The 21,318-nt window shown below is 45.7% G+C and overlaps 1 protein-coding gene across 1 annotated transcript in view; it reads left to right on the top strand.

The window, feature by feature from the left end:
• Positions 1-21,318, top strand: part of LOC119969078 (potassium/sodium hyperpolarization-activated cyclic nucleotide-gated channel 1-like) — a 182,809-nt gene that overhangs the window by 15,090 nt on the left and 146,401 nt on the right. The window contains exon 3 of the mRNA XM_038802281.1: positions 14,897-15,004. Coding sequence (XP_038658209.1) covers positions 14,897-15,004 — 108 coding nt within the window. The remainder of the gene's footprint in view (positions 1-14,896; positions 15,005-21,318) is intronic.

The raw sequence follows: 21,318 nt of genomic DNA, 5'->3' as shown, positions 1-21,318 counted from the left end.
AGACGGGACGACCTGAGATACATACAGGTCAAAAACGTCCTCCACAAGGATATGCCGACGTACCCCAGATACCAGGACATTCACTATTAGAAAGACTACTGAATGCGGGCGACCTAAGGGAGGGAACTGAATGGACATGTATGGGCAACTGTCAGGAGAGGTATGCTGACCCCTGGACGAGACAATGAAAAAGGGGGAGGATGAACTAGGCAGGGAGATAGGGGGAGGATTGAATCACTGAACAGGGCAAAGTTCACCTTCACAGGCGCAGGGCTGAGCCTAATGCAACTAAAGGTGTGTACAGGGCGCACCTAATGAGTAAATGAATAAGCGGGTTCTTCCCGGAGGTGGAGGACAAATGCGAACAATGGCAGGGAGGCCCGGCCAATCACACACACATGTTCTGGATGTGCTCCAGAGTTGTCGGGTAATGGACATCCTTCTTTTAGGTCATGCCCAGAGTTGTGGGAGTGAGGGTGGAGCCATGCCCACTAGTGGGGGTCTTCTGGATATCAGAGCAGCCAGAGCTTTTCATGGGGAGGGAGGTTGATCTTCTAGCCTTTGCCTCCTGGTTCGCCCAAGGAGACTCCTGCTCGGCTAGCGATCGGCAGCGCCACACAAGGTTGCAGACTGGCTGTCCGACCTGGCGGAATTTCTCAGGCTGGAGAAGATAAAGTTCGCTATCTGTGGGTCATAAGAAGGCTTTCAAAGGGCGTGGAAGCCATTCACCAACTTGTTTCAAGACCTGTTCGTGGCCAGCAACCAATAAAGCGGGGGGGGGGGGGGGGATGGTGCACAGAGAAAGTCACTGAAGAAGGAAGAGAAAAAAAGGGGAGGTCACCGGGGGGAGGGGGGGGTGTGGCAAATGCACCCAAGAGAAACAGAGGAGACAGGCAGAAGGGAGGAAAACTATAAGAGACCGCCTTGTTGGCAAATTGGTGCCTGAACCACAATGTACATAAACCACTGAAAATATGTGTTTTGTCCAAGTCTGGCAATATAAAGTCTGCAATTGTTGAAACAAACTTCTTTTGTTGATATATGTGTTGGCCTTGTTTGACCCTGTGAATTTATGATGTAAAATCTTAAAAGCCAACCCGGACTGGGACCAGCATGATCAGTAGTCCCAAATGGGACTTTTGAACTAGAAGCTGTGTCAAGGCCTTTACTTTGCGTTGGTTTATTAAATACTGTTCAACTTACCTTCTCGGTTCTCCTGAGCTTTTATACTGCTGATGAGGAAAACAGCTGTGATTCTGAATGTACTGTCCGTACAGGAATACTCCAGCGAGGTTAATGGGTGTTTGAAAATGCCAGTTTTTGGAAGGTTGAGGCTTTTGATACAGATGTAGTAGACTGGGCTCGGTATACTGAACGGATGCAATATTTCTCCCAGGCAAGTGATATTGTTGGAGACGATCGACTGAAGGTAATACTCCTGACTGTCTTGGTGCCCTGGCATTCAATGTAATCAAGAGCCTCACCCACCCAATGGACCCGAACACGCGTACCTTTAGCCAACTCGTGGAACTTTTCGCGAATCATTACAACCCTGAGTCGTCGGTCATAATGCAGAGGTACTGGTTCATTTTGGCCAGGTGAACCCATGGGGAATTGGTTACAGAACTTTTGATACACCTTTGCAAGTTAGCCGCACATTGTGGCTTTGGCACATCCATGAGATGGTGTGTGACATGAACAATTTGACGACTCTAAGGAAGCTGTTACCGGAGCCGGCCTTGGATCTGAAAAGGGTCACAGAGCTATAACTCTCCCACGAGAATGTGGAAAATGGGGACCAGGAGCTCCGGGGTTCCATGGATTAAAGATAGGACTCGTGTAACTCAATCACCACCGACACAGCATCATGGGCAATGCCAAGGGCCACCATGAGCCGATGGGACATCTCCCCAGAGGACGATCAGGAGTATCCACAACAGCGTTGCACTTGCGGTTGCAAGAACCATGGCAGTCGAGTCTACCATGGAAGACAAGGTGACACAAATGCCCCGAGCCAGGGCTTTGCACATTCTCCAAAGAAGACTTAATGTAGTTAAACTGCATCATAGCCCCCAAAGTGACCCCCTTAGAATAAGGTTTCAGGTCAACAATCATCCCTTGGACATGAGGATCGAAACGTGGGTTGCTGTCTCTATTATTGGACAACAAGTTTTCTATAGTCTTTGCATGGGTATCCTGCACATGGGCTTGAGGGATACCATGGCCCAACTGGCAACATACACCGGGGAACCATTGGCCATCATCATTACCACAGTGACCCAGTTACCCATGGTCAACAGTCAGTTAGACTATTGCTAGTAGTGGTTCAAGGACCCAGGCCCAGCCTCCTAAGCCGTGGTTGGCTACAGAGACCCTGTCTGGTTGTGAGCCATGCGTAACACCAGTTGGAGTTAGACACAGCGTCACAAATATATGTCGCCATCAACACCCATAGGGGTTGTACTAGTACACCCCACTTCCATTCGGGGTATCGTCAGCATGTGCAATTTTCCAGCGGGTAATAGAAACCATCCTCCAAGGGTTTCCCAGGGTGACTACCTACCTAGATGACGTGCTCATTACAGGAGCCACTGAGAAAGAACATCTGGGAAACCTGGAACAGTGCCTCTGACATGGGTATCCACCTGAAAGGAAGCAAGTGCATCTTTCAAGTGAAAGAATTCACTTACCTTGGAAATTGCAATGATAAAGATGGGTTGCACCTGGTGGAGGAAAAGGTCCAGGCTATCAAGGGAGCCCCAAACCCTGAAAGCGTGATGGAGTTGAGGTCATTTTTAGGGCTCATCAATTATTATGGGATGTCCGTACCAAACCTGGCTACCTTGTTGGCACCGCTGCAATCACTATTAAAGAAGGGCCTGAAATGGGTATGGAAAGTGCCACAGGTGGTAACATTCACCACAGTGAAGCGACAATTGTTATCCAACTGTTGACAAACTACAATCTGTTAAAGTCACTCATCATCACATGTGGTGCCTCACCACACGGCATTGGGACAGTGCTGTACCAATTGTGGAATGATGGGATGGAACAGCCCATAAGTTACGCGTCCAGAACCCTGGCCGACGAAGAGCGTCGCTATGCACAAATTGAGAAGGAAGGACTGGACATGATACTCTCAGAAAGAAATTCCACTGCTTCGTCTATGGGCATCATTTCAGCCCTGCCATTGGCGGCACATGAGTGCACCTCTGAACATCGTTCAGGACCACAGATTGCACATGTGGATGCCCTCAGCCAACTCACGCTGCCTGTAAGCCCCCTGTCCCAGCCAGTAGCGGGTGAAGTCGTATTGACATTGAATTTTATGGACATCACCTCCTGAATCACCACTGAGAATGTTGCACCAATCCTTCAGCACCCATGGGATCCCAGAGGTGCTTGTAACAGACAATGGTACCTCCTTTACCAGCGAGGAGCGAGGCATTCCAGGCGTTTATGTACATCAATAGGATGAGCCACATCTGAATCACCCCATACTATCCATTCTGCAACGGTCTGCCTGAGCGGGCAGTCCAGATGTTTAAATAGGGCATGAAGAAATAGACTGCAGGGTCCATCGAAACGAAACTGGCATGGATTTTGTTCAATTACCGAACAACACCACATGTCGCAACCAGGGTAGCACAGGTAGAATTATTAATGGGCCAACGCCTCTGGTCGCGTCTGAGTTTAGCATTCCTGAGCATTGGTGGAAAGGAAGCATGAACTCCAGTAGAGATATCACGATCACCGAATGAGCGGCAGAGGTTTTAAATCAGAGGACAAAGGCACATAGGAATAGGGGCCGAAGAAGGCAATTCAGCCCTTCGGGCCTGCTCCGCCATTCAATCAGATCTTGGCTGATCTCTCCCTGGTCTCAAATCTAGCTCCCTGCCTGTTCCCCATATCCCTTTAACTCGTTTTCAAATCAGAAATATATCTAACTCCTTCTTGAAATCATTTAATGATTCAGACTCCACCTCTCTAAGGGGCAGCGAGTTCCACAAATTCACCATTCACTGCGAGAAGTTCCTCCTCATATCAGTTTTCAACCTACCGCCTCTCAACCTATGTCTGTGAACTCTCATTCTAGATTGCCCCACAAGGTGGAACATTTGGTCTACATTTACTTTATCAATCCCTCTTAGTATTTTATATACCTCGATCAGATCCCCTTTCATTCTTCTAAATTCCAGTGAATATAAGCCCAAACTGTTCAATCTTTCTTCATACATCAACCCTTTCATCCAGGGAATCAATCTGGTGAACCTCTTCTGAATTGCATCCAATGCCACCACATCCTTTCTCAAACAATGTGTCCTGCCCGACCCAAATTGATGCTACGACCAAGAAAGCACAACAGCACTTATACTTTCTCAGGAAACTAAGGAAATTCAGCATGTCCACATTGACACTTACCGATTTTTACAGATGCACCATAGAAAGCATCCTATCTGGCTGTATCATAGCCTGGTACGGCAACTGCTCGGCCCAATACCATAAGTTGGCTGATAATACTTTGTAAGAGTACTGAAAATGTCCTTTCTACTGTTGAATGTATGTTCTGTCATGTTTAAAAGATATTTTCACTCAAGCAGTGGGGCCCCACAATGGCATCGCTGGTGCCAAATTAGCATTAGATGTTATCATGATCTTCCTGCTCTGCAAACTTATGAGGCATGCTCAAAATGCTTGCAGTATGATGCTTTGATGTTAGCCATGCTAAAAATTGACAGAAATGCTGCAGATGCCATTTTACTTCTAAACTAGCACCTCTAACACTGAAACTGCAGGCATTTGCTGCTCAATCTTGTGGCCATTTATTTTAAACTATTATTTTATATCTATATGTTATAACAAATATTTTAAATATACATTCTTTATGGCTACAAACCTTATTCCTAATATGTTTTTTTGCCAGTGTGGGTTAAACTTCCCACAGACGTTATATGATATTTTCCCATGCAAAATGATTGCCTGTCATGTTTTCTTGGTGAACCATTTGATTCATTCAAATTGCTTTTTGCAATTTTCATCCAGTGTATTTTCTCAGTAATTGTAATTTTTTGTCCAAAATAAAGTTGAGAACAGTTTTAGGAGTAATAAAATTACACATGTAATTTAACCAAATTGATATAATAATGTGACAAAGAAAATCAGAATTCCAATTAATTAAAAAAAACCAAAACCTTTATTTAGTCCTTCAACATCATGTTAACAGCAAAATATATTTTTTCAATGGCAAGCTTATAATAACCACATTGTAAAACACATCCTGCTTTATGTACAAGATATAAATAAAGGATGATAACTCTGAACCTTGAAGAGATGGATTGCTTCATGCTCCTTTAGTCTCTTGATATTCTCAATAGCAGTGTCCAGCATTAACTTCTCACACGGAGTCAAGGCCTTGTAATTTCTATTATCTGCCTCCAATTTGAGTCTATGTTTGCTCACTATGTCTTGTCCTGCAAGCAGAGTTAAGGTCATACAAGTTTGCAGAGCTCAGATGGTGACAGAATAATGGCTGTGTGACTATTTGTAAATGAACACACATCATTTTGCTAAATTATGTAAGAAGGATTTCTGGTCTAAATGCCTTTTAACATTTAAACACATTGAATTTATGACATGGATACAAACTGATGTGTTGGGTAAGCTGGGTCTGCGAGGACTACGTTTACTGCAGCAGTGAGAGAGACAGGCTTCCAACACTTGAAGAAATGCAACTCTATTTTATTGAACTCTTAACTATCATACATACTTTAACTGTGGGTTGACACTATGCTGAGTTGAATGGAAACCTGAGGTTAACCTGACCAGACTATCTTACTACCACATGGTGTATGTTCTAGTTGTTGCTCACGGGCTCTGACTGTCTCAGAGGCTGGATCCCAAGAGAGCGGGAAAACTAGTGCCCTCTGGCTGTATAGTGGTCGTGTCCTGTCTGGTGATTGGCTGCTGTGTTCTGTGTGTTCATTGGTCATCCTGTGTGTCAATCAATGCCTGTGCACCATCATATACTTGTGTGTATGTTATGACACAAACCATTCAAACTTGTCAGCCTATGTTGACTTTCACCTGCTAAGCAAATGGTGAAAATCACAATGATCTGTCCTGTCCCTGTATCAAGTTATCTACTTTTTCTTCATCCATTTTATAGTCTAACCTTGTTTATTGGTGCAGTTTCTGCCTCACCCACTAAACCTGGAAATGAATTTTACAGCCTTGCAACTGTGTGAAAAGTTCTGTTTGCTCTTTTCTATCATATTGCCCTGTATGTTTTCAATTCTTCATATCAGATAACATCCTAATGAATATGAAAAGTACACTCCTCAAAGCGTCAATAATCTTCCTGTAGTGTGATCCCAACATTAGAAAAGGTACTCTGTTGAGGTTTGAATAAGGTTTTATGTAAGTTCATGAGTACTGCTAAAGTTCTAAAGTGATATTTTAGAAGTCCTTACTTTCACTTTGAGCACACTTGACATCTGTGCCCACTTCACCTGCGTTGGAGCTCTTGTAAATACCTTGCTTTACGTATCTTCCAAACAAGAAACTATTTTAATTAGTCAGTCCCCAGCTGCATATCACATTACTAAATATGACAACAGTTTCAGATGTAAGTTGCAGTATATATTTGTGCCATGCCATAGTATGACTGTAGTTAGAATTCAAAAAGGGCTGTAATATTGTATGAATGCATTGAATGGAATAGTAGTGAAAAGAATAATGTTATGAGGAAGTGCTTTATGGCATTAAGCATACTTTGCCCAATTACCAGGCCAGCAGAGCTGATATTTTGGCAACTTTCTCCAGGTATGCAAACTTCTTTTATACTTAGGTTCAGTTTCTTTGGGTGTTGCTGACAGATTCAGATTTTATCATCTGTGTCTCTAAATAAAATGGTGTAAGTGGGACTGTACACTTCAGATGATTCCCTTCATCCCTTTGTTTCTCATCCACAATTTTCCAATTATTTATCGTCAAAGCCAAAGGTAAGGTGGAATATTTACAAAAAAAACAATTCTGTGTTGTACTTTAACTGCAATAATTTACCTAGCATCAATAACTATTATGCAGCAAGAGATAGAAAAGTCACATCAAATTCTTCAGTGGCAAGTAAGTTTACTATCCTAATTAGAAGGCCTTCAAAAGTACTATCTAATATTTTGTTTAACTCGATTCTTGATTCCTAAGGTAGACCCATAGATGCTAAGAAAAAGAAAATCAATGGTAGATCTCAGTACATAACATAAATCTGATCTACATATATTTGATGGAACAATAAAAGAAGCAAAGAACCAAACAATATCTGGGTAGAAGAAAATCAATTATTTTGACAGGGAATCAGCCCTACTTTCCTCTACTGTGTGCCCAAATCTGCTACAAAGCAGAAAATATGAGGAAATGTCTTGATTCACAGGGAGCACTGTGCATGCAGGCTGAATATAAGAAGCAGCTTTGGAGACTTGTGTCTTAATCACTGCCCAAATTCCTTGGGTGGAATTTTCTGGTTTTTTTGGCTAAGTGTCGTTTTGGCCGGAAAAGTGGTGAGTAGCCTGTGCGGTATTTTTGTGCGGTATTTTTAGCCACTCTGAAAAAAATATTTTTGCACGGTTTTTGAGCCACCCCTGTGCAGGTAGACTCTGATTTTCCTGCCCTGCCATTAGTTGAGTGCTTCAATCAGCGGGGCATTCCATTTAAAGGCCACTCCAGTGCTTCAAGCACTTGTTCAAAGTCTACCGATGGGAATGGCTGCAAAGAGGTCTGCCCCAAGATTCAGTGAGACATCCCTAGGCAGAATCCTGGATTCGCTGAGGAGCGGTGGTGCATCTTATACCCACAGACAAGGAAGAGATCCTTGAGAAAGGTCTCCAACCCTGTTTGGGAGGCTGTGGCTGCGCTGGTAAGCACCAGTACCCTGCAAACGAGGGTGGCCATCCAGTGCAGAAGAGGATGAAAAACTCTCTTCCATTCTGCCAGGGTAAGTCATCCTTGTCATCTTTCACCACTCACCCACTCTCATATCCATCTTACATCCTCTGGGAGCTTACTCACTGCCACCTCAAGGGGCACCACCACTTGCTCTCCCACAAACCTTCTCATCTCTCCTGAAGCTTGTCTCATAATAATAATAATCTTTATTATTGTCACAAATAGGCTTACATTAACACTGCAATGAAATTACTGTGAAAATCCCCTAGTCGCCACATTCCAGCGCCTGTTTGGGTACACAGGGAGAATTCAGAATGTCCAGATTACCTGAAAGCACAAGTCTTTTGGGGAGTTGTGGGAGCTGCTCCCACTCACCAACCACACATGCTAGTGTTAGGATACTGGACCAGACCCAATTTATGTTAGGATACCGGATGAGAAACCCCAAAAATTTGAAATCTGTAAAAATGTGAGGAAAGGAGACTTCACCAGGAGTGATGACTAACCAATATATATCTTTTATGTTAAAATAAACTTTAATTTAGACACAGAATTAACCACATTAACATCAAATATATAGCTTTACAATTAACAGTTAAATAGTTCTTAAATAAAAGGAAACGCTTTTGCCTTCCACCTTCACTATAAATATTCTAAACAAGCAACCCAATACAGTTCAAATGGTACTTATAAATAAAGTTAACAAAACAGGCTTACTTGCTGTCCTCTATAGACCTTTTGGAGAGAGATCCTTTCAAGAGCAAGTCCAGCCTTGTCAGACCCTTCTGCTCAACCTAACAGCATTTGGTTAAACTGAAAACTACAGACAGACCTGGCTCCTCCCATTAATTACATAATCTGTAACCCATTAAGATGTCCCATGACCTTCTTAGCTAGGACTAAACACAATCCATAAAATTATCTATGCAGTCGTTACCTTCAACTAGGTTCTTTAATAATATTACTGCAACAAATATATACTTTAACCCAGGCTTTTAATAACATTATTGCAACAGATATAAAATACAACATACATAACACCTTCTTACATGATGAATCAGGCCTCATTACCATCTGCCCTGGCAAACAGCCTGCTTGTACTCTCCCCATCTGTTTTCTTGCAGGACTAGCAGGCTCACAAAAACGGACGAGGTCCCAGACGGTCAGAGGGATGCCTGAGTTTAAAATCCTCCAGGGAGAAAGAGGGATGCTCCTGTACCGAGGGTGAGGTGGGTGCCAAAAATAAAAACAAGTGAGGCCTAGCATGCCATCATCCATCACCAATCTAACGTGAGCCCTGTATCGTATATCCTTATTCACAGCCAAGTGCTAATTACATCCCCCTTCTCTTGCAGGCACATCAGGGGAGAAGCCCAGCACCTCCACTAGCCAGGCACAGGAGACCACCCAGACACCAGTGAGGATGAATTTTTAGAATTGGAGATAAAAGAGGTGTCACAGCTTTCATCCGCATCCTCCACCAGTGCAGACACATAACTTGGTGGGACTTAGTAGTAGAGAGACCTCGAAGTCAGAATCTGGTGAGCACCTCACTTTCTGATCCACAGCACATGGAGGCAGGGATGTCCAGTAGCTGCCGCAAGATGCCGTACCTCCAGGGGCTGTTTAGCACAGGGCTAAATCGCTGGCTTTGAAAGCAGACCAAGGCAGGCCAGCAGCACGGTTCAATTCCCGTACCAGCCTCCCCGAACAGGCGCCGGAATGTGGCGACTAGGGGCTTTTCACAGTAACTTCATTTGAAGCCTACTTGTGACAATAAGCAATTTTCATTTCATTTTGGATCCGTTCATGCCTCAGGTGCTGGCGCTCCACGAAAAAGTTGGGAACGTCAGGAAGGAAAGTCAACTCCACTCCTCAAATTGAAAATCCGAATGAAGGTGGCCCAACACCTTCAGTTCATGTAGACCGTGCTGACACTCTGAGGCAACTAGGGCAACACTGCGAGGTTGATGAACAAAGTGGAGACCTTGTGGCAAGACCCCTGTCCTTCACTGGTGGAGGACATGAACTCCATGGTGTTTGAAGTACACTCCATGGCGCAAGACGTGTACTCAGTGGTGCAGGGCATGAACTCCATGGTGCAGGGCTTTTAATTCATTGTTCAGGCACTTGTGGACATCCACAAGTGCTAACATCAGAGGACCACGTGACTTCTTGACCTCACTCCAGATGCCTTCTATCGCAAGGAGAAAGCCAGGGGCCATCAAACACCCATAAGGAGGAGAGACTGGTGCACAGCCCGGGGCTTTCCACCTTGGAAACTAGAAATGTCCAATCCACCTGGCTCCCCTCTTCCTGTGACCCAATCAGCGCCAAGCCCTCAGGCAGACAAGGGCGGCACCACCACACAGCAACACCCTGAAAGCAGGCCAGGGCGCTCCAGGTTTCGGCCCTCCAGAGGGCTCCTGCTTCACAGCCAACAGGGCTTGGTATACAGCAGGCAGTCTCCACCTCTGCTGTGGCTCCTGGGGCTATACAAGATGTAGCGGTTGGGTCATAAAAGTTAAGAAGGTCCAGTTTCACAGCATGGACATAGGTGTTATGAACTAGTAGACAGTGCCACCTATGTAAGTTAGCTACCACCTATGCCAATTAAATAATTCTCACTTGTAGCTGCCTCACTGTGGCTCCCTAGACTCATAAGATTTCTTTATGTTGAGCCGCTGAGACAACTGCACCCATGTTCCACTGAAAGGCTCAGTGCCCACTCCAGAGCCACCTCCATCTGCTCTCCGTAAGTCTGGCAGCTGATTGGTTGGCATACCACCAGTGACAGAACACATCAGTCATGCTAGTTTCTCTTTGCTAATGAGGTTTCAGGTCCACAAGTTTCAGGTCCACCACTCAACCCAGTCATTCTGAAAGTCTAATCAAAGCGCAAGGATCCCAGCACCTACAGCCCTGGAAAAGTGTGCATTTGACTCAGGTGACACTGAACCTCAGGGGCACGCCCACCTAAGGAGGAGCCTAGGTCAAGAGAGATTAAACTATCCACGCTACATTGCTCTGAAAAACCGCTAGTCATTGAGAGCAAGCAAGCTGCCATCAGCCAGACAGGAGTTAGACATTTGCAGTAGCTCTTTCAGGAACAATGCACTGACCCCACTCCAATTCATCATTGTCATCCTGCAATGTTGGGACTACAGGCAACAGTTTCCTTTCCAAGACAAGAGCCATTTTAATGAGGGTATACACTGCCAGCAATCAGATGGGAAGGGACATAAGCAAGATGCAACGTTATCACTGGCCTTAATCCTTGCCATCCATGAACCGGGAAGCCATGAGGATGTCCTGGACTCTCCTGCCCCTTCTTGCCATCGCCATTATTGATAGCCTTCCTCTGCTCCCTCCAGTACCTTCAATTTTTCATCCACCTCAACATCCTCTTCATCGGAGTAGATGTGCTGCTCCTCCTCCTCACCCCATTGAAACACAGCAGACAGCCATGATCTGTGACACCCTCTGCAGACTATATTGTAGGATTCCACCAGATCGATCCAGGCACTAGAACCGGATCTCCAGCATTCTGATACTCTACTCCATCATAGCGTGACTAGCAGCATGGGCCTCATTGTATCTGGGGTGTGATTTAACAGCCTCGTTGCACCCGACTTGATGTCACGATGAGGCCATTGAGTCTCATCAGAGTTCTTGGTGAGATTTGAGGCACTTGAAATGCCTTACCAGATTTAACAGAATCTTGCGAGGGCCTGATCTAGATGGGCATGATCAATGGGCATGATCTAGATCAGCATATTTAATGGTTTGTGGGATTCTCCTGACACCCGGGACCTAATGGCCGCACCTGGGAGACCTCAAATGTGGATCAGTTGTAATGGCACCTGGTGGGGGGGTCTTCAAAACCATTCGAGACCCTCTGGGTGGTCGATGACAGGGCAGGGTGGCATCCTTGCACTCCCTATGGCACCTGGTTACCTTGGCACTGCCAACCTGGTACCCTGCCAGTCCCAACACTGCCAGGCTGGCAGAGGCACTGCCAGGGTGATAATGCCAGGGTGCCTGAGTGCCAGATCGGCACTGTCAGGAATCTTGGGACAGGTGCCCTTACCTGGTAGGAGCTGTTCCCAGGAGCCTCCCCGAGGTTATGGGGCGAGGGGGCTTTGGAAACAGGGGGGGTGTTGAAAGGACAGTGGGGAGATAGGAGCAACCAGACAAAATGGCGCTCCGATCTGCGAGAAGCCTTTTAGCTCCTCAGCAGGAAATTACCCTTGACGGAAAGAAACTCCTCAAAGCCCAAAAAAATGGCAAAGTGCCATTAAATAACAAGGGGCGGGATTCTCCGCTCCGCTGTCCAGGTTTTCCAGTGCGGCGCTCCCTTGCAGGTAATGGGATTCTCCGTCCCGACATCTGGCCAATGGGGTTTCCCATTGTGGGTACCCATGCCGTCGGGAAATCCGCGGGCATGAGCGCGCTGCCAACCACATGGAGGATCCTGCCGACGGAGAATCCAGCTGAAGATGTTTCTCAACGCTACTGCCCACTATATGCACCGAAAACCGGACATTGATTTTTTTTTTCTGGTTAAACCGTGCTGCTGGTCCCTGCTGCATTCTGTGGCCCCTGCACAGGCATTATCAGCCACATCCTCTGGGGTATCCATTGTCTCTGAGCAGCTGTGCTCCCTCAAAAATGTTGGGTATCTGAGAGTGGCTAAGGATGAAGCTGTTGTGGACACTCCCTGGAAACCTAACACACACCTGGAGGATGCGCTTTGTGTAGTCTCAGACTAGTTGAACATTAAGGGAATGGAAGCCCTTATGATTGATAAACTGCATTACTTGATGCCATGAGAATTGGTAACCACGTGAGTGCAGTCACTTGATCCTTTCACCTGTGGAAAGCCTAATATCTGGGCGAATCCCATGGCTCTTGCAACTTGGCTAGCCTGGCCACAGTCAAAATTGATGTAGTTGTGAGCCCTTAAGAAGAGTGCATCCATCACCTTTTTGATGCATTTATAGACAGAGGCTTGCGAGATGCGACAACGGTTACCCATGGAGCCCTGAACGGAGCCAGGCATGTAAAAGTTGAGGGCAGCTGTGACTTTCAAAGCCAAAGGCAGTGAATGTCCTTCAGGACCACTCGCGGCGCAAACTTTTGGACAAGGTTGCGCAGATGAGCCACCATGCCCATGGACAGGCAAAGCCATCATCAACACTGGTTCTTGCTTATCTCGAGGAAGGTCAGGCGCCATCTATAGACCCCGGGCCATGAAAAGTGCCTCCGAGCGGCCGCTCTCTGGGGTTCCTCCTGAGGCAGCGACCCCTTCCTCCTCAGATTTCTGCTCATGCCTCTAGAAAGCCAGACACCTCCATTGATGTCTTCTCTCAATGCACGAGAAGAATGATAATCAGTTCCACAGGCTCCATCTCTCACTCATACTACTCACTGCAAGGGGCAAGAGAGAGAGAGTGAACATTGAGGAATGCCTCCTTGGATTAACTGTTTGTCCACCCACACTGAGATGCAACGTCTCGATGGTCACTGATGACTGTGCTCAGCAGGATGCTCCACTGAGCCTTTTAGCCTGTGCCCTTGTCGGGGAGGTTATATGTGCTTGCCCTCTCAACAAATAGTGCAGGGATACTATGGATACATTGGCACTCAGAATGGGGAAATGAGTGGGCAAAGGGTTAACCGTAGATCGGTAATCAGTGGCAATCACACACATCAGTGGTGAGTCAGTGGGCATAATTGGCTCAGCTGTCAAAATAAAGGAAGTTAATAGTCTAGTTTCTCAATGGTCTGGTAGGCAAAGTTAATGATGTCATGCCCCTGTATTGGAGCTAACATGCTCAGTTATGAACTCCCAGGCAACCCCTTGCAATATTAGTGGATCTTTCATGCTTTGTCCACTTGATACCTCCACAATCCACCAGCCCAGGCTTCCCTTCCCATTCCCCCCCTCCCCCACCCCAACTTCAAGGGCCAAATCATATCCCTTTTCTCGAAGAGGCCGTTGCCTACCTCACCCCACCCCATGCTTCTACCTCCTCCCCCCCTCCAACTGGCTCTTCAGGCTTGCCATCTGAAGCTTCCTACCCGCCCCCCCCCACCCCTGCCCATTGATTCAGACCCGGCAGAGACCCTTTGCCTGAATGCCTATCCACTGGTTTAGCCCTAATGCACCGAGACCCTTTGCCCGTTCTGGCCCTTAGCAGCCCCTCCCAGTGCACCAGAGCCTTCTCAAGCCTTCAACTATACTCCTGGTGCCACATGCAGCACAGCCTCCTCAGCCTCCCCATCTCATCCCAGTATCTCAAGCAACGTAGCTTTCCATGCCTCAAATCCCCCTGGTGGAATCCCTGAGCACTGTAACCCACCCTTCCCTGACCTTTGATGTGCTCTCTCTCTCCTGGCAGTCATTGGTGGCCTGTGATGAACTGCATACTCACCTCCGAACTCCCCTCGAAGGTGTTGGACTTTCCAGTTTGGAGGAGGATCGCTGCAGGGAGGTCCGTTGGTGGTATTCACATGAGTGGCAATACATCATTGGTGAGGGGGGAGGACAATTTCTCTGGGAAATTTGTTCTCCTGCATTTTTGGCGCTTCACAATATATTGTGCCTCTTCGCCATTTACACCTATGCCAAAGCATTGGTCCTTGTTTTTTAAAATATTTTTTAGTTTTGTCTTTTGTTTCAAAGTTTCTCTCATACTTGTATTCCATGTTAGATTCATGTACTTCATCAATGTGTAGTTTTCAATAGTTTATTATTTTTAAAACATTGTTTATAATTTTTAGTTTTGTTTCAGATTTGTTTTTTGCCTTTATGATCCATCTATTTTGTTACAGTATTCTAATTACTAAACAATCGTGATAAATTTCAACTTTACATTGTCTACAGAAATGATTCTTGGTTAGTTTTTATAATAGGGGATACCGCAACATGTTTTGGTATCTTTACCTTCAGGTGGTGAACTTGAATCCAAAAGATATTGCTATGCGATACATCAAAACCTGGCTTTTGATTGACCTAGCTGCAGCATTTCCTCTGGACTCTATATTATTCCTTATTAAGGTAAGGTAAGGTGGATATGCTCACGAATATAACAAGTTAATTAATGTCTTAATGCATCAATCTATATACGTTATTCAAAAAGACCTTGAACACGTGTGCGTTTACTGTCCACAAATGTTATTTGCTGCTCTTAAATGCCCTCTGAAATGGCCTAGCAAGCCACTCAGTTGTATTAAACCGGTACGAGAACACAAAAAAGGAACAAAACCGGACGGACCCCTGGCATCGAACCAGGCACCGGAAATGACAACGGCAAACCCAGCCCTGTCACACTGCAAAGTCCTTCTTACAAACATCTGGAGGTTTATGCCAAAGTTGGGAGAGCTGTCTAACAGTTAACCAACAGCCAGACATAGACATACTCACAGAATCATATCTTACAGACAATGACCCAGACACCACTCTCACCATTCCTGGGTATGTCCTGTCTCACCGGCAGGACAGACCCAGCAGAGGTGGCAGCACAGTGGTATACATTCGGGAGGGAATTGCCCTGGGAGTCCTCAACATCGACTCTGGACCACATGAAGTGTCATAGCTTCAGGCTAAACATGGGCAAGGAACTGGGCAGCACGGTAGCATTGTGGATAGCACAATTGCTTCACAGCTCCAGGGTCCCAGGTTCGATTCCGGCTTGGGTCACTGTCTGTGTGGAGTCTGCACATTCTCCCTGTGTGTGCGTGGGTTTCCTCCGGGTGCTCCGGTTTCCTCCCACAGTCCAAAGATGTGCAGGTTAGGTGGATTGGCCATGATTAATTGCCCTTAGTGTCTGAAATTGCCCTTAGTGTTGGGTGGGGTTACTGGGTTATGGGGATAGGGTGGAGGTGTTGACCTTGGGTAGGGTGCTCTTTCCAAGAGCCAGTGCAGACTCGATGGGCCGAATGGCCTCCTTCTGCACTGTAAATTCTATGATAATCTATGAAACCTTGTGCTGATTACCACATACCGGCCGCCATCAGCTGAATCAGTACTCCTCCATGTTGAACACCACTTGGAGAAAACACTGAGGGTGACAAGGGTGCAGAATATGCTCTGGGCGGGGGACTTCAATGTACATCACCTAGAGTGGCTCAATAGTACCATTACAGACCGAGAATGCCAGGTCCTAAAGGATATAACTGCTAGACTGGAATTGCAACAGGTGGTGAGGGAACCAACAAGAGGGAAAAACATACTTGACCTCATCCTCACCAATCTGCTTGCTGCAGATGCATGAAAATATCGGTAAAAGTGACCTCTGCACAGTCCTTGGGAAGACAAAGTCCCTTCTTCACATTGAGGATGCCCTCCATCGTGATGTGTGGTACTATCACCGTGCTAAATGGGAAAAGATCTAGCAACTTGAGACTGGACATCCATGAGGCACTGTGGGCCATTAGCAGCAGCAGAATTGTTCTCAACCACAATCTGCAACCTCATGGCCCAGTTTATTCACCACTCTACTATTTTCACCAAGCCAGGGGATCAACCCTGGTTCAATGAAGAGTGCAAGAGAGCATATCAGGCATACCAAAAAATGAGGTGTCAAACTGATGAAGCACAGGACTACTTAGTGTGCCAAACAGCATAAGCAGCAAGTAATAGACAGAGCTTATCGTTTCCACAGCAAACGCATCAGATCTAAGCTCTGCAGAGCTGCCACACCCAGCCGTGAATGGTGGTGGACAATTAAACAAGTCAATGGAGGAGGAGTCTCCACAAATATCCCCATCCTCAATGATTGAGGAGCCCAGCACATAGGTGCAAAAATCAAGGCTGAGGCATTTGCAATAATCTTCAGCCAGAAGTGCCGAGTGGATGGTCCATCTCGGTCTCCTCCGGAGTTCCCCAGTAGCATAGTGGTTAGCACGGTTGCTTCACAGTACCGAGGTCCCAGGTTCGATTCCCAGCTTGGGTCACTGTCTGTGCAGAGTCTGCCCGTGTCTGCGTAGGTTTCCTCCGGGTGCTTCGGTTTCCTCCCACAGTCTAAAGATGTGTAGGTTAGGTGGATTGGCCATGCTAAATTGCCCTTAGTGTCCAAAACAGATTAGGTGGGGTTATTGGGTTACAGGAATAGGATGGAGGTGTGGGGCTTAAGTGGAATGGTCTTTCCAAGAGCTGGTGCAGACTCGATGGGCCGAATGTCCTCCTTCTGCACTGTAAATTCTATGTCTATGTTTTTTTAAATAAATTTAGAGTACCCAATTTTTTTTCCAATTAAGGGGCAATTTAGCGTAGCCAATCCACCTAACCTGCATATCTTTAGGTTGTGGGGGCGAAACCCACGCAGACACGGGGAGAATGTGCAAACTCCACACGGACAGTGACCCAGGGCCGGGATTCGAACCCGGGTCCTCAGCGCCGTAGGCATCAATGCTAACCACTGCGCCACCGTGCTGCCCAATTCTATGTCTATGTTAACTATCACAGATGTTAGTCTTCAACCAATATGATTCACTCCACGTGATATCAAGAAATGGCTGAAGGCACTGGATACTGCAAAGGCTATGGGCCCTGACAATATCCCGGCAATAGTACTGAAGAAGACTTATGCTCCAGAACGTGCCGCACCCCTAACCAAGCTGAACCAGTACAGCTACAACACATTTCTTCACACAAAGAGTGGTGAGCCTGTGGAATTCATTATGACAGGACGTAGTTGATGCTAAAACTTTGAATATATTCAAGAGGCGGCTGGACATAGCACTTGGGGAGAACGGGATCAAAGGTTATGGGGAGAAAGCATGATTTGAGTTGGATGATCAGCCATGATCGTGATGAATAGTGGAGCAGGCTCGAAGGGCCAAAAGGCCTCCTCCTGCTCCTATCTTCTATGTATCTATGTATGTAACATTGGCATCTATCCAGCAATGTGGACAATTGCCCAGGTGTTTCCTGTACACAAGATACAGGGCAAATCCAACCCAACCAATTCCCGCCTTATCAGTCTGCTCTCCATCATCCGCAAAGTGATGGAAGGTGTCATCAACAGTGCTATCAAGTGGCATTTACTCAGCAATAACCTGTTCACGGATGCTCAGTTTGGGTTCCGCCAGGGTCACTCAGCTCCTGACCTCATTACAGCCTTGGTTCAAACGTGGACAAAGAGCTGAATGCCAGAGGTGAGGTGAGAGTGACTGCCCTTGACATCAAGACACCATTTGACCGAGTATGGCATCAAGGAGCCCCAGCTAAACTGGAGTCAATGGGAATCAGGGGGACAACTCTCCGCTGGTTGGAGTCATACCTAGTACAGAGGAAGATTGGTGTGGGGATTGGAGGTCAATCCTCTCAACTCCAGAACATTACTTCAGGAGTTCCTCAGAGTAGTGTCCTAGGCTCAACCATCTTCAGCTGCTTTATAAATGACCTTCCTTCCATCATAAGGTCGGATGTGGGGATGTTTGCAGATGACTGTACAATGTTCAGTACCATTCACGACTCCTCTGATAATGAAGCAGTCCATGTCCAAATGAAGCAACACCTGGGCAATATCCAGGCTTGGGCTGACAAGTAGCAAGGTACATTTGTGCCACACTAATGCCAGGCAATGAACAATTCCTACAAGAGAGGATATAACCACTGCCACTTGACATTCAATGGCATTATGATCGTTGAATCCCCCACAATCAACATCCTGAGGGTTACCATTGATCAGAAACTGAACTGGACTAGCCATATTAATACTGTGGCTACCACAGCAGGTCAAAGGCTAGGAATCCTATGGTGAGTAACTCACTTTCTGACCCCCCCCCCCCCCCCCCCCCCCCCCACCAAAGCCTGTCCACCATCTACAAGGCACAAGATAGGAGTGTGATAGAATACCTTCCACTTGCCTGGATGAGTGCAGCTCCAACAACACTCAAGAAGCTCGAAACCATCCGATACAAAGCAACCCACTTAATTGCTCTCCCTTCCACAAATATTCAAACCCTCCACCACAGATAAACAGTGGCAACGTGTGAACCATCTCCAAGATGCACTGTTCCTTAGACAGCACCTTCCAAACCTATGACCACTACCATCTAGAAGGACAAGAGCAGCAGATACCTTGGAACCCCACCACCTGGAAGTTCCCCTCCAAGTCACTCACCATCCTGATTTGGAAATATATCACTGTTCCTTCACTGTCGCTGGGGCAACATCCTGGAACTCCCTCCCTAACAGCACAATGGGTGTACCTACACCTCAGGACTGCAGCTGTTCAAGAAGGCAACTCATCACCATATATTGAAGGGTAACTAGGGCAATAAATGCTGGCCTAACCAGCGACGCCCACATCCCGTAAAGGAATTAAGAAAAAAACACCATGTTTGTCAATATTGAATATGGAAAATGCCTTTGTAACTGTTTATGGTGGTATTTTGTATGTAACCAATTTATTTGGGGTGGCACAGTAGTTAGCACTGTTGTTTCACAGCACCAGGGATCCCGGTTAAATTCCCAGCTTGGGTCGCTGTCTGTGCGGAGTCTGCACGTTCCCCCCATGTCTGCGTGGGTTTCTCCGGGTGCTCCATAAGTCACGAAAGACATGCTATTAGATGATTTGGACGTTCTGAATTCTCCCTCAGTGTACCCGAACAGTCACCGTAGTGTGGCGACTAGGGGATTTTCACAGGAACTTCATTGCAGTGTAATGCAAACCCACTTGTGACACTAATAAAGATTATTATTATGGGAAAAATGTACATAAATATTACATCATGGTTTGTGGATAAACAAATTAAGACAATTAAAATGATTCTTTAAAGCATTTTATCTGCCTTTTGTCAATAACTGAAAATTCTAATACCTTAAATATCTTTAATATCTTAATATTTTAAACATAAAAACAAAACCCACAAAACTGTACATTTCACAATAATGTAAAATCGACCCATTGAATTGCTTTTGTGTCTTTGGGGAGGTGGTGGTGTAGTGCTATTGTCAGGTGATTAGGAATCCAGAGACCCAGGGTAGTGCTCTGGGGACCCGAGTTTGAATTCAATAAAAACCTGGAATTAAAAGTTTAATGATGACCATGAAACTTGTCGATCGTAATAAACACGCACCTGGTTCACAAATGTCCTTTAGGGAAGGAAATCTGCCATCCTTACCTGGTTTGACCTGCATGTGACTCCAAATCCACAGTAATGTGCTTGACTCTTAAATGCCCTATGAATTGCCCCAGTATACTACTCAGTTCCAGGGCAATTGTGGATGGGCAACAAAAGCTGGCCCACTCAGTGATGCCCACATTCCATGAATGAATAGTTTTTAAAAAATTATAATTTTACCTGAAAGGCTCAACCTCAAAACTCTGGGATTTAAAGTAAAATGTTGCCCAAAGTAATAACTGTTAGCTGAAGGCAGATCCTGCAGTTGAAAAGTATTTAAAATGCCCAATTTTATAGGATTTTGCAGCATGTAGGCTACCAAAGTAAAGCAATACTTCATGATTTCAGTCTCCAGATCTACTGTTCCTCATGTTTTTGGAACAAAAATTTGAGGAGAAATTTCAACATCTTAATTCAAAGTGAATGTAATTCGAGTTTTTTAAACAGAGAAACATGGAACGAAATTCAATAATCTGAAAAATGGACGAAGGAATCACAATGCCCCATTACCTGACCCTATGGATTGCAATGCAGGCAGTACAGTAACTTTGTGCTAACTGCAAATTTCAATAATTTTGGTGTCCAGGCAGTGTTGAATGTGCCCTTGGTTCTTTGGGCAAATCAGCAGATGGCCAATATTGTGAGTAGCTAGTATCACTTAAAGCGAGCCTGCACTGCATAAAATTGGTCATCAACTCTTAGAGGGAAGGTGTATTATTGCTGGAGCAGTTGCTGGCAGTTAAACATGAGGGAACACCTGGAAAACGTTGCAAAATAGTGCAATTTGGGAGAGTGGGCTCTGAAATTTTTGAGGACCTTGGTAGAAGAGTTGGAAGGAGGACTGATGTTAGGTATCCATTGGGAAACTAGAAGGCCTCTAGGCAATCTGCAAAGGCAATGGGAACAAATAGCCTTGGGGATCAATACCTGAACGTTAGTCCCAAGGACCTGGAAGCAGTGTAAGATATTCAATGAGCTCAAACGAATGGCCAAGATCAATTAATGAAACTTCTAATTCTACAAGCTGCACTACTAGCCTCAGACATTGCTCAGTTCACCGCATTTCCAGCACTGATCTACCAAAAGTCTCCATCAATCAGGGCTCATGTTTCATCACATTCTCACACATCTAGCACTCCTGCAAACCTAACACTCACATCTTACAGCTTGCTCATAGAGCCTGTTATTCAACCACAACAGCCATATAATTCAAACAAATTGCATGACACTGACTTACAA

This window comes from Scyliorhinus canicula, chromosome 7, assembly GCF_902713615.1.
Source record: "Scyliorhinus canicula chromosome 7, sScyCan1.1, whole genome shotgun sequence".
Taxonomy (NCBI): domain Eukaryota; kingdom Metazoa; phylum Chordata; class Chondrichthyes; order Carcharhiniformes; family Scyliorhinidae; genus Scyliorhinus; species Scyliorhinus canicula.
This window is presented reverse-complemented; position numbering and strand designations above follow the sequence as displayed.